The sequence below is a fragment of the Coturnix japonica genome, chromosome 2, assembly GCF_001577835.2.
Source record: "Coturnix japonica isolate 7356 chromosome 2, Coturnix japonica 2.1, whole genome shotgun sequence".
NCBI lineage: Eukaryota > Metazoa > Chordata > Aves > Galliformes > Phasianidae > Coturnix > Coturnix japonica.
Window position 1 is genome coordinate 93,145,038 of NC_029517.1, and position 14,949 is coordinate 93,159,986.

General features: G+C 42.1%; 1 protein-coding gene across 2 annotated transcripts in view; it reads left to right on the forward strand.

Annotated features, from left to right (window-relative positions):
- Nucleotides 1-14,949, forward strand: part of TTC39C (tetratricopeptide repeat domain 39C) — a 36,013-nt gene continuing 21,064 nt past the window's right edge. The window contains exons 1-4 of one of the 2 annotated variants that reach the window (XM_015855396.2): nucleotides 1-343; nucleotides 8,181-8,229; nucleotides 10,059-10,187; nucleotides 11,102-11,216. In XM_015855396.2, the coding sequence (XP_015710882.1) occupies nucleotides 198-343; nucleotides 8,181-8,229; nucleotides 10,059-10,187; nucleotides 11,102-11,216 (439 nt within the window). In that variant the 5' untranslated portion in view covers nucleotides 1-197. Of the gene's footprint in view, nucleotides 344-2,991; nucleotides 3,204-8,180; nucleotides 8,230-10,058; nucleotides 10,188-11,101; nucleotides 11,217-14,949 lie in introns of those variants that run through there. The other variant, XM_015855397.2, reaches the window with a different exon arrangement.

The window sequence follows — 14,949 nt, forward strand, 5'->3', positions numbered from 1 at the left end:
GCGCCTGCGCCGTGTGGAGCGAGGCGGGCGCCGCCGGGTTCCGAGGGCTGCGGGCGGGAGGGAAGGAGCTCCACGGCGCTGCAGGGCTGTAGGGCGGCTGAGGGGACGCGGCCCGGCTGCGGGCACACGGCTCCTTCCTCCGCTGTAGAGATAAGGGAAGGAAAGAGCCGGCCTCGTCCCGTTGTCCCCGCACCGTCATGGCCGGCTCGGAGCAGCCGCCGGCTCGGCGGGAAGACGGGGAAGCTCCGTTACCCATCGAGGACTCGGAGCTGGCGTTGGCCGGCATCAACATGCTGCTCAACAACGGCTTCCGTGAATCCGACCAGCTCTTCAAGAAGTACCGGTGAGCCCCAGGGCATCTCCCCGTGTAGCTGCCCCGGGCTGGGCTGCTGTAGTCGTGCATCTCTTGTGAATAATTGATGTGCTGTGTGCGGCTGTTGTCTGTGTGATTAAAAATACCTCCGCTGGCTTAGGATAACGCTTCGTCAGCGATGCTGTACTAAAGCGCTGAAGTTTTATTTGCTAAAGGTGAAGCTTGGTGCAAAAGGGCGGCTGGAAGGGGACTTGGAGCTTCAAAACCCTTCTTCCTCCTCTTAAATGGCAGAGTACTACATCACTGCGTACCTATCACAGCCTGGAAGGTTTTGTTCCATCCTTAGAACGTGCTGCCCTGTTCCGTAGTGCTGCCTTGCTGCCAGCTGGTTGTGTGGTGTAGAGCTGATTGCAGCCCTGCAGGTGATGGGGAAGGTCCCAGCTCCATCCCTTATACGCCTGCACGCAATTCGTGCTTGTGTGAGTTGCTGGTTTCTCGTGTGGCTGATGTCATAGGTTGTTTCTTTCTTTCAGGGTGCCAGTTAAGGAAGATCTTACAGGTTTTCTTGCTCTGCCCTCTCTTGTTTTGCTTTCTCTCACTGATATGAATCTAGGAGCAGTCCAGGAATCCTAGATAAGCAGCATTCTTATGTTGTAGGGTAATGCTTGGGATTACAGTGGCTGTGGTTCCTGTGTTCAAAATGCAGTTTGGTTCTCCCTGCAGTACGAAGAGGATAAGAAATGATGTCTTCTGCAAATTCTTTCCTTGTTTATCCGTAACATTTGCTTCCATAGATCTCACTTCAGAAGTGCAGAAGCTTATCTCTTTATATTTTTCCAGGTGCGGGTTTCTTTGTTTGATTTTTATCAGAAGATGCCCTTTAGCTTCAGTGTATTGTTTGATTTGGGCCTTTGAACACTACCCACCAGGTGTAAATTGGAATTCCTTCATTAGGTTAAGTGGTTTTGCCATTCTTAAACTAATAATCACCATCTTGTTTTCATGTTGACTATGAAAATCGCCTGCCTTGTCCCAAAATACGAAGCAGGGTTCTTGCTTGGAGCTGGCAGCCCTTTATTGGGATGCAGGTGAGGTGTATATTACAGTTTCATGAAGTGGTAGGAAAGAAAATAGAGCAAAGCATGCTATATAGAGTGGTGAGATCCTGGAACAGGCTGCCCAGGGAGGTTGTGGATGCCCCGTCCTTGGAGGTGTTCAAGACCAGGTTGGACGGGGCCCTGGGCAACCTGATCTAGTGAATGTGTATGTTTGGTAGCCCTGCCAGGCAGGGGGGTTGGAACTACATGATCCTTGAGGTCCCTTCCAAACCAGGTCATTCTGTGATTAATCTCCTACAAACTCAAGTTCTGGAGACATCTGGGGAACTTCCTTTGGTCAATAGCTTTCACTTCAGTACTTGTTTTGAATGTGTTCTTCCCTACGAGGACTTAAGTAATATAGTTGTGTGTTTATTTGCATACAACCTTAAATAAGAATGTTTTTGTTGGTATGCACTTGACATTATCAAGTAGAACCTCTCCCCAAACGGGACTGTAGGCTGAAGGAGCAGCTGATGGGAGTTCTCCATGGTTCTGTGTGATGTGTGTCACTTTGCAACATTAGGGCTCAGAGCTGTCTGATGAAATGCAGCTTCTTGAACATAGCCTGATGTGAGCGTGTGTTAATGGTTATCAGATGATAACTGCTGAAAGTGAAGGCAGAAATGGAAAAAAAAAAACACGCTACAGAAACTTTTCAAGAACCTACAGGGTTATTTATTTGAAAACTCAACTATGTGGTGAGACTTCAGTTCTGTTAAGCACGTTGTTTGTTTAATTAGTATAGTTCCCTAGAAGCTACTAGTTTTGCTTCTGCTTTTCATTTCTTATTTCATTATTACCTTTGTTACTTCCTCGCCTACCATCGGACTGATGTTGTGTAAAGTCAATGCTGCTCTGGGACATTGGATTGCCTTGGTGACCCTAAGGAGAACTGACATTCCAAAGCAAACTGAAACTGGTTTCTTTGCTATTTGGGTTTGTGGATCTTGAGGGGGACTTGATCCAGGTTTATAAATACCTGAGGTGTGGGAGCCATAGTGGCGAGGCTGGTCTCTTTTCAGTAGTGCGTGGGGACAGGACTAGGGGTAATGGGATGAAACTACAGCATAGGAAGTTCTGCACGAATGTGCACAAGAACTTCTTTACAGTGAGGGTGACGGAGCACTGGAACAGGCTGCCCAGGGAGGTGGTGGAGTCTCCTTCTCTGGAGATATTCAAGACCCGCCTGGACGCCTACCTGTGTGACATGGTGTAGGGAGCCTGCTTTGGCAGGGGGGTTGGACTCCATGATCTCTAGAGGTCCCTTCCAACCCCTACAATTCTGTGATTCTGTGAGTTCCGATGGGGTTAAACTGGTGAGTACTATGTGAAGGTTAACCAAGGACTTGGCATTGCAGGTGGAGCCCAGAGCCAGCCTGCGGGGTGGCACTGCTTTGGTGGACTACCTTGGCACTCGTAAGAATGCTGAATTGGAGTGTTCTTTTTGCATTCCTGTTTTGTGGATTCCTTAACATTTAAGAATAGAAGATGCTAAAAGCGTTTTTTGCTGATTCTTCCTTTTTTTTTTTTAAAGAGCATTTCCAATTCAGAAATGGCTTTAAAAAAACAACCTTCAGCTAAGAAGGGGGAAGACTGTCAAGTATAATCAGAAGCTTTTTAACTGAACGTTGACTCACAGCATAGAACAGAAGATTAGGGATATTATAAATCCAGCAGCCTTCTGTCTCCTGCTGCAGAAATGTTTGCCTGTATTATGAATGGCTCTTACTTCTCAGAAGGATTAATGAAGTTTTCGACTTCTGCATAAATGAGAAGAGAAATGGAACGAGGTGGGTGAGATGTGTGCCATAAGATCTTCTCAGGAGAAAATAAGGACAGTGTGGTGGAAGCATGATTCTAAAAACATGGGCAGGTTTAAAGAATGGGGTCAGTGAAGGAAAACGTGCTGTATGACCTGTTTGGGTGAAGGAAGGTTTGCAGAAGAATAAAAGAAAACAAAACCAAGAGAAATGCTTAGTACATGTATCTTTAAAACCTGGAGTTTTAGGCAACAGATGAAAATAATTAATGGGAATACAAGGTGACATTAAGCCAGCATTGATCAGTAGGTAGATTGTCTCGCTGCTGTTGAAACTCTTGTTTATGGAGCTCAGCAAGGGAACGTTAAGAGAGAAAATGAAGTGTAGATGTTTTAGTAGCGTCTCTAAAGATAAGGACAGAAGAGTGGGAACTGACGTAAGACAGCGGGGTGAAGGCTGATGGCATCCTGATTGACAGCACACAAAGGAGTCCTGAATGCCCTGATAGCAACCCCGTGAGCTGTTATTTATTACTGTGACAGAGGCAGGCGAGCAGCTGCTCGATAGAAAGGAGAGATAGATATGAGGGAAGCTGTTTTTAGCAGCAGTGTTTTACATGTGTAGTAAATATGTACCTTAAAGTAAGATTTCATTTCTCAGGGTTAGACAGTGCATTGGACTAACGGGTGCATGTTACTAGAAAACTGACCTGAATACATAGAGGAGATCACGTTCAATGTGATGCGTGGATTTTTGGCCTTCAAGTCAGAAACAGGTGTTGCTGCCAAATGAAGTGGTAAAAAGGATGGAGGGAGCTGAAGAGATACATCTGCCAAATGGAACAAAATCTGGCTGTTACGAGTTTGTGGGTATATGACAGAAAGATAAACAGAAATGTGATTTATTAGCTCAGAAGTTAGAAGCCATTCTGGTGGAGACTGTAGAGGAGGTGTGTTAGTATGTGGACCTTATGTCAAAGCCAACTAACTTATTTTAAATAAACTGGCTTTGAAGGATAGTTAGCTATTTGATATGCCAGTGTCTGCCAAGGTGTGAATCACAGAATCACAGAATTGTAGGGGTTGGAAGGGACCTCTAGAGATTATCGAGTCCAACCCCCCTGCCAAAGCAGGCTCCCTACACCACGTCACACAGGTAGGCGTCCAGGCGGGTCTTGAATATCTCCAGAGAAGGAGACTCCACCACCTCCCTGGGCAGCCTGTTCCAGTGCTCCGTCACCCTCACTGTAAAGAAGTTCTTCCTCACATTCCTGTGGAACTTCCTATGCTGTAGTTTCATCCCATTACCCCTAGTCCCCTAGTACCCACACACTACTGAAAAGAGACCAGCCTCACCACTATGGCTCCCACACCTCAGGTATATAAACCTGGATCAAGTCCCCGCTCAGCCTTCTTTTCTCAAGGCTAAACAGACCCAGTTCCAGTTGAACTCATATAAAGATCCAGCCTATGTCTGTAATCTCATAAATAATATTTAGAATATAGTCGAGAGAAAACTTTGGCCAAAGTAGTGTTATGTTTTGCAGTAAATTCCTTATTGCTGTGTATACATCGGGTTTCTGCTCGTTTTAAAATATTCATTAGCTGCTTCTATATTTATCTGTGAACTTAGACAAATTCTTAATTTTTCATTGCGCTTCCGTCTCCTGCTTTGGAGGAGAACAATTTGTTTTGTTTCATCCTGAGCATCGCCATCTGTGTGACTGGAATTCTTAGCGGGTCGTGACAAAAGCAGCAGTGCCTAGAAAAGCTGGGGGCTGTATTGGGTGGGTTAGTCACTCTATGTTATTTAAAGTTAAGTGCGAGCTGGACTGTAGTGCCTTTAATGTATTTGGAGGGGATGTAATATAATGAAAATGAATATAGGGAAAAATGCTGGAAAATAAATGATTTTTCTTCTAATGTATTTCAATTTTATTTTTTAATTTATTTTAGAGATTAAATAGAGCTGTATTTAGAGCTGTAGAGTTGTCATCTTGAAGCTGTGCCATGAAAGGAGGTGAATGGCTTGGGATTAACTGGGAGAAGCAGCGTCTCATATAAAACTTCTATATAGCTGGAAAAGAGATCTATTTCAGTGAGTTTAAGTTTAGTAAACTTAGTATTCACAGAAAGCAAAGGTGAGTGGCTACCTTCAGTATTTAGGGTCTTTGATATTATGGCATTGTGGTGCTTTCTTTGAATAGCATCCCTGAAGTGTGATGCAGGTGAAACTTACTTGAATTAGTAGTTAGTAATTCAGATCTTGCTTTTACTTTTTATTTGGTTAACTAGCAAATCAAAAGCGCTTATTGTTATTAGGAGAACAGCCCCTGGAACATGATATCATTTAAATGTGCAAGACTTGTTTTATCTATTCGTTGAACTGCAGGAAGTTGCTGAGAAGACAGTGCGGAGATAACACGGGACAGTCCACAAAATTATATGCATGAATTTGTGAGAGAAAATGTAGTTCACTGGTTTCATTGTGGGATTTATCTGACTGATGCCAGATTTTCCTTTGTCTTTGGGCTATCTAAAAGTCTTGTGACTGTTCTTTGCCAAGTGGAGGCTACTGCTTCAAAGTGATGAAGACAACTTGGATAATGCAGCATCCCAGTGTTCGTTTGAGTTGAATTCTGCATCTTGTGACCGTGTCAGTATAGACTCTATAGAATCATAGAATTACCCAGGTTGGACAAGACCTTGAAGATCATCAAGTTCAACCGCAGCCATCTCCAGGGATGGGACATCAACCACATCCCTAGGCAACCTGTTCCACTGCCTCACCACCCTCACTGTAAATGATTTTATCTAACCTAAATCTACCCTCTGAGCTTGTAACTGTTTCCCCTTGTTCAATCACCACAGACCCTGCTGAAGAGTTTGCTCCTTTCTTTCTTCTGGTTCCCCTTTAGATATTGAAAGGCTGCTATCAGGTCGCCTTGCAGCCTTCTTTTCTCCAGGCTGAACAGCCCCAGCTCTCTCAGCCTGTCCTCATAGGAGAGGTGTTCCATCCCTTACATCATTTTTGTGGCCTTCCTCTGGACACACCGTCAACAGGTCCGTGTCTCTCCTGTACTGAGGACTCCATATCTGGATGTAGTACTCAGGTGAGGTCTCACCAGTGCAGAGCAGAGGGGCAGGATCACCTCCCTTTAACTGGTTCCACACTCCTTTTGAAGGAGCTCAGCATACAGTTGGGAATCACTTTATCTCTAAATCTGACGTATTTCAAGCTTTTTAAGGTTCCGCAGCTATTCCTGTCACAGAAGGATCGGTATTTATAACTATTCATTAAAAAAAGAAATAACAATCTCAAATCGAAAATATTTTCGTATGGATCTCTTCTACTATTTGTTCTGTAGTTCCGCGGTATTTAATTTGCGTTTATGCTTTGGTGAGAAGATTCCTATATTCCTTGCCAAGTCCTTAGGAATGTGTGGATGCTGCTTCCTTCTCAGAGCCAAATGTTGCCAAGCATATTCAGTCAGTGTCTGCGTGCAGAGGAAACAAACCTTCCCCATCTCGGCTCTGTTTTGCAAAGTTTTAATACAGGCATAAAACCCGAATTAATGATTTATGGCGCACCTTTTTGCTTTGTCGCTCTTTTCCCCCTCTGTTTTAAAAGGCTGTTGAGGGCGATGGCTTTGAGTTTGCTCTGAATGGGTTTCAGTATGAAACACTGATTATCTACAGGTACCAAATCGGGATTCTGAAATGATGTTTAAAATATATATAGATATTTATCCCAGATTTGCCTACCTGGTTGGCTTGGCCAACCTGAATGCACAGATTTGGGAAGCTGGGAAGTCATAGAATCATTTGCTCAGGTTGGAAAAGACCTTTAAAGATCGAGTCCAACCACAACTTAACCAAACTACCCTAACAAACCTCTGCTAAATCACATCCCCGAGCACCACATCCAAACAGCTTTTAATCACATCCACGGATGGTGACTCAACCACCGCCCTGGGGAAACGCTCACTTTATTTTTGAGCTTTCTTGAAGGTATGATGTAAGTGTGACTTTGTACATGAGGGCAGGGGCATAACCATTTCTTGTGCTGGTCTGTTGGGCAGCTGTGGGTGTGCAGTGTTGGTGCTGCAGTGCGTGTGCACTTGAGATGTATGGTGGAGGTTACATGCTCTGGAGCAAAGTGGTGAGGCTGGAATAAGGCAGCAAAGAGGAAAATACCTAATCTGGTTTTTTAAGCAGCAAGTTGTCTTAGAATCATAGAATCATAGAATTACCCAGGTTGGAAAAGACCTTGAAGATCATCAAGTCCAACCGCAGCCTAACCAGTACCCTAACTCTAACAACCCTACACTAAATCATATCCCTGAGCACCACATCCAAACGGCTCTTAAACACAACCAGGGATGGCAGTCTTAGAACTGTTCCATGTAGTGGAGTACGATACATGTTCTTTCTTTAGAACAGAGGAGTAAAATCCCTCGTGCTTTGTAGCGACTTTTATTTCTAACAGCTCCCGTGGCGTATGATTTATTATTTCTAATTGAAATGAGTTCGCTTTGTGGGTGGAGGGTGAGGTGGGATTCTCTTCATAGAACCACTTAACGTTTGTGTGCAAGGTCAAAGTGGTAGTGGTAGATGGTGAAGAAGAGTAAAATCGGTGGATTTTGAAGCTTTGGTAGCTTGAAGTTATTTATTTCTGACATGCTGTAAATGTGTTTCTATGGCGGTGGTTGCACTTAATAAATAAAATCAACAGCTTAGTGTGTAAAAATTATTTGTAGATATATTCAAGTCCTGGTGTGATGAATAGACGTGCCCATGTATAATGATAATTTGCCTTTCCGTTTCCATTGCATTTTGTGGAATGATGCAACTCAACATCTAAACAAGCCAACCCCACCAACCCACCAACAAAAAGTCACCTACATTTATTTACTGATGTGTGATTCAAAATCAAGAGGTGTAATATCAATCTTTACAATAAGAAATGTGTGTAAATAGAGTTAACTGCTCTTTGTTTTCTTTGCAGAAATCATAGCCCGTTAATGAGTTTTGGAGCCAGCTTTGTCAGTTTTTTGGTGAGTAGATGGGAGCAGAGACTAAACATACATCCCTGCTCCTGTGGCTGATGTTTATGCATTAATGCATGAGTTCGTAATGGTGGAGGTAAATGTTTGTATGTGGATCCATGAGTTCATAGTCGGGGATGCTTCAATCTGTTTCTTTTTATGAGACTTAGTTTTTTCAAGGTGTTAGGTGAAGGGTATGCAGGAAACAAGTCATTACATTATATACATTATATAAATCTTGTTGACTGATGTGGTTTAAATCGAAAGTAAATGTTCTGTGATTCAGCTTCTCAGACATATGAAATATTTATGTGTTCCATTAAAAGGGCCATAAGAAAACCCTCTTATATGTGCAATAGAGGCATTGTTAAAGTAACACTCATAACATTTTCGTAATGGCTTTTGCTGTTGTTTTTAATCTGTATTAAAAATGAGTATGTGTGTGTATATATATATATATATATATATATATATATATAAGTGAGCAGATCTTAATTTTAGGCTCTCTTTATCCTGATGTTGCTGCTTAATGTTAGATTGCACCTGAAATTACCAGTGATAATATTCTTTTTAAAGACAGAATTTATTGCAGTATGCTGGAATTACCTATGCTGTAAATGAAGTTAATTTAACTTCACTCTATGCCTGCATGCAATACAAGGGTAAATATTGGTTAGGAAATCTGTGCTGTGTGATTTGGTTTTGAGTCAATGGAAAGGAGAGGAGGAGAGAAAGAGGAAGAATCTCCAAGGTTTGCTTATTTGAATTGATGCGTTGAACCAGCGTAACATCACAGAGCAGCATCAGTGGATCTTGAACAAATCTTGCATAGCTACTGTTCTAAACATAGCTGCAGCACTCTGCTCGTCTGTGTCATTCATGGCTTTTGTTTAATAAAGCATTACAGAATCACAGAATTATCAAGGTTGGAAAAGACCTAGAAGATCATCCAGTCCAACCATCACCAATACTTCCCAGCTAAATCATATCCATCAACACAACATTCAAACATTTCTTGAACACTCCCATAGTTGGTGACTCCACCACCTCCCTGGGCAGTGCATTCCAATGCCTGACTACCCATTAAGAAGTTACTTGTCCTTAAATTCTTTCTGAATTTGAATCAGTTGGTCTGATACGTGTTTTCTTTTTTCTAATTGTTTTTTTCATTCCTACACGCATAGGGATTCTGGTTCATGTTTCTTATTATGCAGTAGCTGTCACTTATTACTGACTAGGTTGCCCAAGGAGGCTGTGGATGCCCCATCCCTGGAGGCATTCAAGGCCAGGCTGGATGTGGTTCTGGGCAGCCTGGTCTGGTGACTGGCAACCTTGCACATAGCAGGGGGGTTTAAACTAGGTGATCACTGTGGTCCTTTTCAACCCAGGCCATTCTGTGATTCTGTGATATGGTTCTATGGTTTTGGAGGCCCATTATTTCTATGAATGAGTTATATAAAAGCAGTATCTTCTTCATGGAAGCAAATGGTGCTTTACGTAACAGTCGTTGAAAGTGAATTCACAATTCTTCTTGCACTTAGTGCAGTGTAACAACATACTTGTTTTGGTAGCATATGAGATTTTATTAAGACAAGGGGAGAAGTCTTAGTTAATATGATCTGGTTGGTTGTAAGGTTTTGGTATGGCACACACAGATCTCTGGTTTGCTTCTTTGTAGAAGTAAATGTGCTGATGTACATATTGATGTTAATATTATAATGAAAAAGGAAATTTTGTAGTCAGATTTCATGCAAACTTTCACCAAAACTTCCTGCTGCCTTTCTAGAAATAACAATATTTCATTTTTATCTCCCAAATCTCTGCTCTGTGTTCGGCAGAATGCCATGATGACGTTTGAAGAGGAGAAGATGCAGCTGGCATGCGATGACTTAAAGGCTACAGAAAAGCTGTGTGAGAGCGACGAAGCTGGAGTTATTGAAACAATCAAGAATAAAATTAAAAAGAATGTAAGAGCATTATCTGTAAAATATGGAATTGTATATTGGATAAATATTTCTGGAAACTTCTCTTCTGTGCTTTGTTGGGTTTTGGTTTTTTTACTATCTGGTTTTTGATATATGAAGAGCAGCTGAGATAAATAATAAATGTAGAAAATAAGATGAACATGTCAGTTAGAAATCTTAAGTGTCATAAAGTAGTCATGTTTAAGCATTTCCTCTTTTAAAGCAGGGTGTTATGTTAATGTTAGTAGTTATTTTCTTAAGACCTTTAGTTAGTGAGCTACTGGAGTTATTTCAGGAAGCTCCTAGCCTAGCTGCTTCAGGCTGACTTTCATTCATACACACTCTAGCAGTGCTTAAAGGATGAGATTGAGCCTGCGTGAAAGTGCCAGGCATGTTCCCAGGGAGCTTTCCCCTTTCTAGATTTCTTCATTCTAAATAATGAAGGAAGAATAAAGCATTCAGAAAGAGTACATGATGTAGTGGATCTGTACCAGAAAAGGTAGTCGTTTTTCTTCAGTTTTTACATTACTTGATAGAAAGTAATGAACCTGTGTGCTCCTAAGTGGCACTGTGTTTTCCCTGCCCCTTGCCATATGCTCCTCTCTTTGCTCTTCTGGTTAGAATCATCTTTTAGTTGCATGTCTGAGGTGTTTGTGAGTGCATTAAAGTTATGGAATTTATATCTTTTCGGAGTTTATGTAGAATCTTAATAATAATAATAAAAAGCTGATAGCAAATATTCAGAGTTTTCCTATTTATTAATCAGGAGCTTGCTTGATAAGTTATCAGAGACATTTTAGCATGGTTTTGGTCACAAAAATGCTTGTAGTTGGTTTTGGATTTGTTAATTGTCAGGTTAAGACTTGTATTCTTTGTTACCGTTGATAGAAATTCTGTGCTTGTGTTATTCCAAACAGGTCGATGGACGAAAATCACCTCTATCCATGATAGATCGTCTACAAAGACAAATCATTGTAGCGGACTGTCAAGTCTACTTGGCTGTGCTCTCGTTTGTAAAACAAGAATTATCAGGTGCGTTGTGGCTTTAAAGTTTGTATGTATTTTTGGCACACTGTCTTTGTAATAAAGCATGACCCTAATATGACCAGGTAGCTGTTTGCATCAATTAAGTTGATTCTATTTTGAGGAAGAGAATAGTTCCGTCTGAGCCAAAGGGTAAGTGTCCCAAGTTTGATAAGCATGTAGAGATATTTTTCTACCAATTGTATATGTAATATGATGAATAAGTTGAATTGGTACAGATTACAGTGTTTTGGTTTGGTTTTTTTTGGAACCAACATATTCACCTTAGATTGGTTGGAATCCTTTCCATATTAGCACTGGAACAGGCTGCCCAGGGAGGTGGTGGAGTCTCCTCTGGAGATATTCAAGACCCGCCTGGACGCCTACCTGTGTGACGTGGTGTAGGGAGCCTGCTTTGGCAGGGGGGTTGGACTCCATGATCTCTAGAGGTCCCTTCCAACCCCTACAATTCTGTGATTCTGTGATATTCCCAAAGAGGTGTTAGAGCAGTTGGTACAAAGGTGGTTATCATCTGTGTGCTTCATGTGGCCTGCATAAGAGAAGAGGTATAAAGAGCTGACACCCAGGTCACCTGGGGAAATCCATGTGTCCCATATGCATTGTGACAACACAGATGGCAAGATGGCAGCGAAAGTAATTTTAAATGAAGCACTTTCAAGTCTAAACTGCTGAATCAGTTCTTACTCTTTGGTCACCAAAGTGTGTCCTTGCGTGCCAAAGAGGCTAATCCTGTCTTATTGAATACAAACCTCCTTGTCTCATCTGAAAAGCTGTTTATAGGGTTCTCATATGTGCAATCCTAAAACTCTCCTTCATCCGTGAGTTTACAGAAGAGGTAGTAAAGGTCACGTGCAAAGGGAACACGTTTCCAGGTTCTCATAGGTGTTAGTGAACATCAAGGGGTGGCAGCCAGAGATATCAGTGAAATCTCTGCTGGTCAGCTGAAAGATACTGGGGAAATAACACACAGATTCTTTAAAACATTAAAATCTTCCTGTGAAGGGCAGAATTATTTCTGTAAGAGAGACTTGGTTTCTTTCAAGCCAGGGCATCAAGAATATGTTCTGGTTTTAGCTAGAAAAAATTTGGGGCTTGCTTTTGATTGCCGTATCAATGTCTGTTGCTGCAGAATGATTTTCTTATTTTTGATGCTGTTGTAGCTGTTTTGTCTCCCTTCCCACCCTCCAGCTTTATAACTGGGTTGGGTCATATAACTGAGTGGTGTTTGTTCCCTTTCTCACCTGTCTGCTGCTCAGAGAACTGAAGCGGGTAGCAGAGAACTGCAGAGCATGCAAGATATTTGGGTTATTCTACTGAGGAAAAAATAAACTTGGAATCTTTAGTTAAAATTTGAAGCGGTTAAATGCAGTGTCAGGGACTGTTAGTTACTGCCATCGTGACACCGTTTGTTGGGTCAGTTATTTTAGGTTTACGAGTGCATTACCTTTCTGATTATGTATAAACATCTTGTTTTTGTGGTGATGTTTCCGTACTGAAATAGCAGCCAGATTACTGAGATGAGTCTCATTTCATACCAGTACAGAGGCGGATACATTTTGCTGATCAGTGGATGATGAGTGAAAAATTTCTTGTGTTTTTTTCTTACTGGAACAGTTTGACAAGAAGCATATGATGACATGCAAGCTACTTTCTCATATGCCTCACACATTTTCGATTTGCCTCTCCACCCTCATGGATGTAACAAAAATAGTTTCATCAAGAAGTTAGTAATACAGCAGCTTGTATTAGCTTCCAACAGCAATGTTGAACTACCTTTTCTTAGCTGCTGTCATGGGCATGACAGCTACCTTGAGAAGTTCTTCCTGAGAAATCTCAGCTTGGAGATTGGGCTTGATTTCTTTCTTTTTTTATGTTTAAGGAATCATAAATTCAGTTATTTTATCTGAGCATATCAAATCTGTTAATCTTCTGGTCACAATGTGGTAGCACACTGGTGAAGGTAAAGCCTCAATTTAAACTGTTTCCCACTCATGTCACAAGCTATTAACAGTAAAGTGAACTGTAGGATAAGTAAAACATCTTGGTTATCTTATTGGCATTCCTACACATAACGTGGGAGGTTGAAACTAGACAATCTTCAGCCCAGAAATACAAATATGTTCTGGGCTGCATTAAAAAAAGGGTTGGATCCCCATCTACAGTATTGTGTCCAGGCCTGGGGCCCCCAGTACAGGAAGAATGTGGAGCTCTTGGAGTGGGTCCAGAAGAGGGCAAATAAGGTGATCAGAGGGCTGGAGCACCTCTCCTGTGTGGAAAGGTTGAGAGAACTGGGCTTGTTTAGCGTGGAGAAGGCTCCAGGGAGACCTCATTGTAGACTTTCAGTACTTAAAGGGAATGTTTAAACAGGAGGGGAAATGGCTGTTAACAAGGGTGGACAGTGATAGGACAAGGGGGAATGGTCTTTAACTGAGACAGGGGAGGTGTAGGTTAGAGATTAGGAGACGGTTTTCCTCACAGAGGGTGGTGACGCACTGGAACAGGTTGCCCAAGGAGGCTGTGGATGCCCCATCCCTGGAGGCATTCAAGGCCAGGCTGGATGTGGCTCTGGGCAGCCTGGTCTGGTGGTTGGCGACCCTGCACACAGCAGGGGGGTTGAAACCAGATGATCATTGTGGTCCTTTTCAAGCCAGGCCATTCTATGATTCTTTGTCTATCGCTTTACTATTAAAAGCTGTTGATTATTCATCTTGTGGTGAACCACAAAATTCTTGAAATATTCTGTGCAGCAAAAATTGACCTAATTGCTGAGAACTGGACGAACATAAGTCTCATAATGCAGCTGGTTCATGGCAGAGGTTTGCTTTTATTCTTGTAATGGCTTAGTACAGAACTCAAGATGCAGGATTTATTTAATAGGTACTTTGTTATGTTGACAGAACACTTCTGTCACATCTGAGATAATAATTTTTGCCACCTTTCTCACTGTAATTTAAGATTATCGAGCCAGCTCTGCATAAATAGAATTGAAAAAGGAGCAATTAATCAGTGATGATTCTTTCCCTGGAATTTACTTGGTTAATATGTCAAATATTTACAAAGAGGGGTTGGGCATTGTTAGCATTTTCCTGTTGTTGACATAAGGCACAGTTTCTGAATCCACATCTGACATCAGTTACAACACGGATCTCTGCAAACTCGGTGGTATCCATTTAGAACACCACTGCTCTATCCTTGCTTTTATTTTTTCTCATTTTCATTCCTGTTAGTGCAGTTTGTAATTGCTGGGGCTTGAACACAGCCAGAATGCTTATATCAGCTTCTGCAGTGAATGCACACAGGTATATTCTGTTTGCTTTCTGTTCACCACTTGTGCTGTTGTCCAGGGATGTGCTGTAACCAGGATGGGTGCTGTGCAAGCACATAAATCTGACATCATATTCTGCTGTCGTGTCCTCCTGTAAAGGGGGCAGGGAGGTTCAGGCTTCTCATTCTAAACTAGGAAAGGACAAGACCAGGTTGTTAGGGATCACAGTCTCACAGTCTCGTGTGGGTTGGAAGGGACCTTAGAGATCATTGAGTCCAACCCCCAGGATTCGAGCCTCCTGTGTAGAGCAGAGCGGCACTGCTACCACTTGCACCACAGGGGGATTCGAAACCAGGCCCTTCGGTGTTGCAACACAGCCTTTAAGAAGTGAGGCAACTGAAATATATTTGAAAACATAGATTTTTTTTTTTATCATTCTTTTTTTTTTTTTCTGTT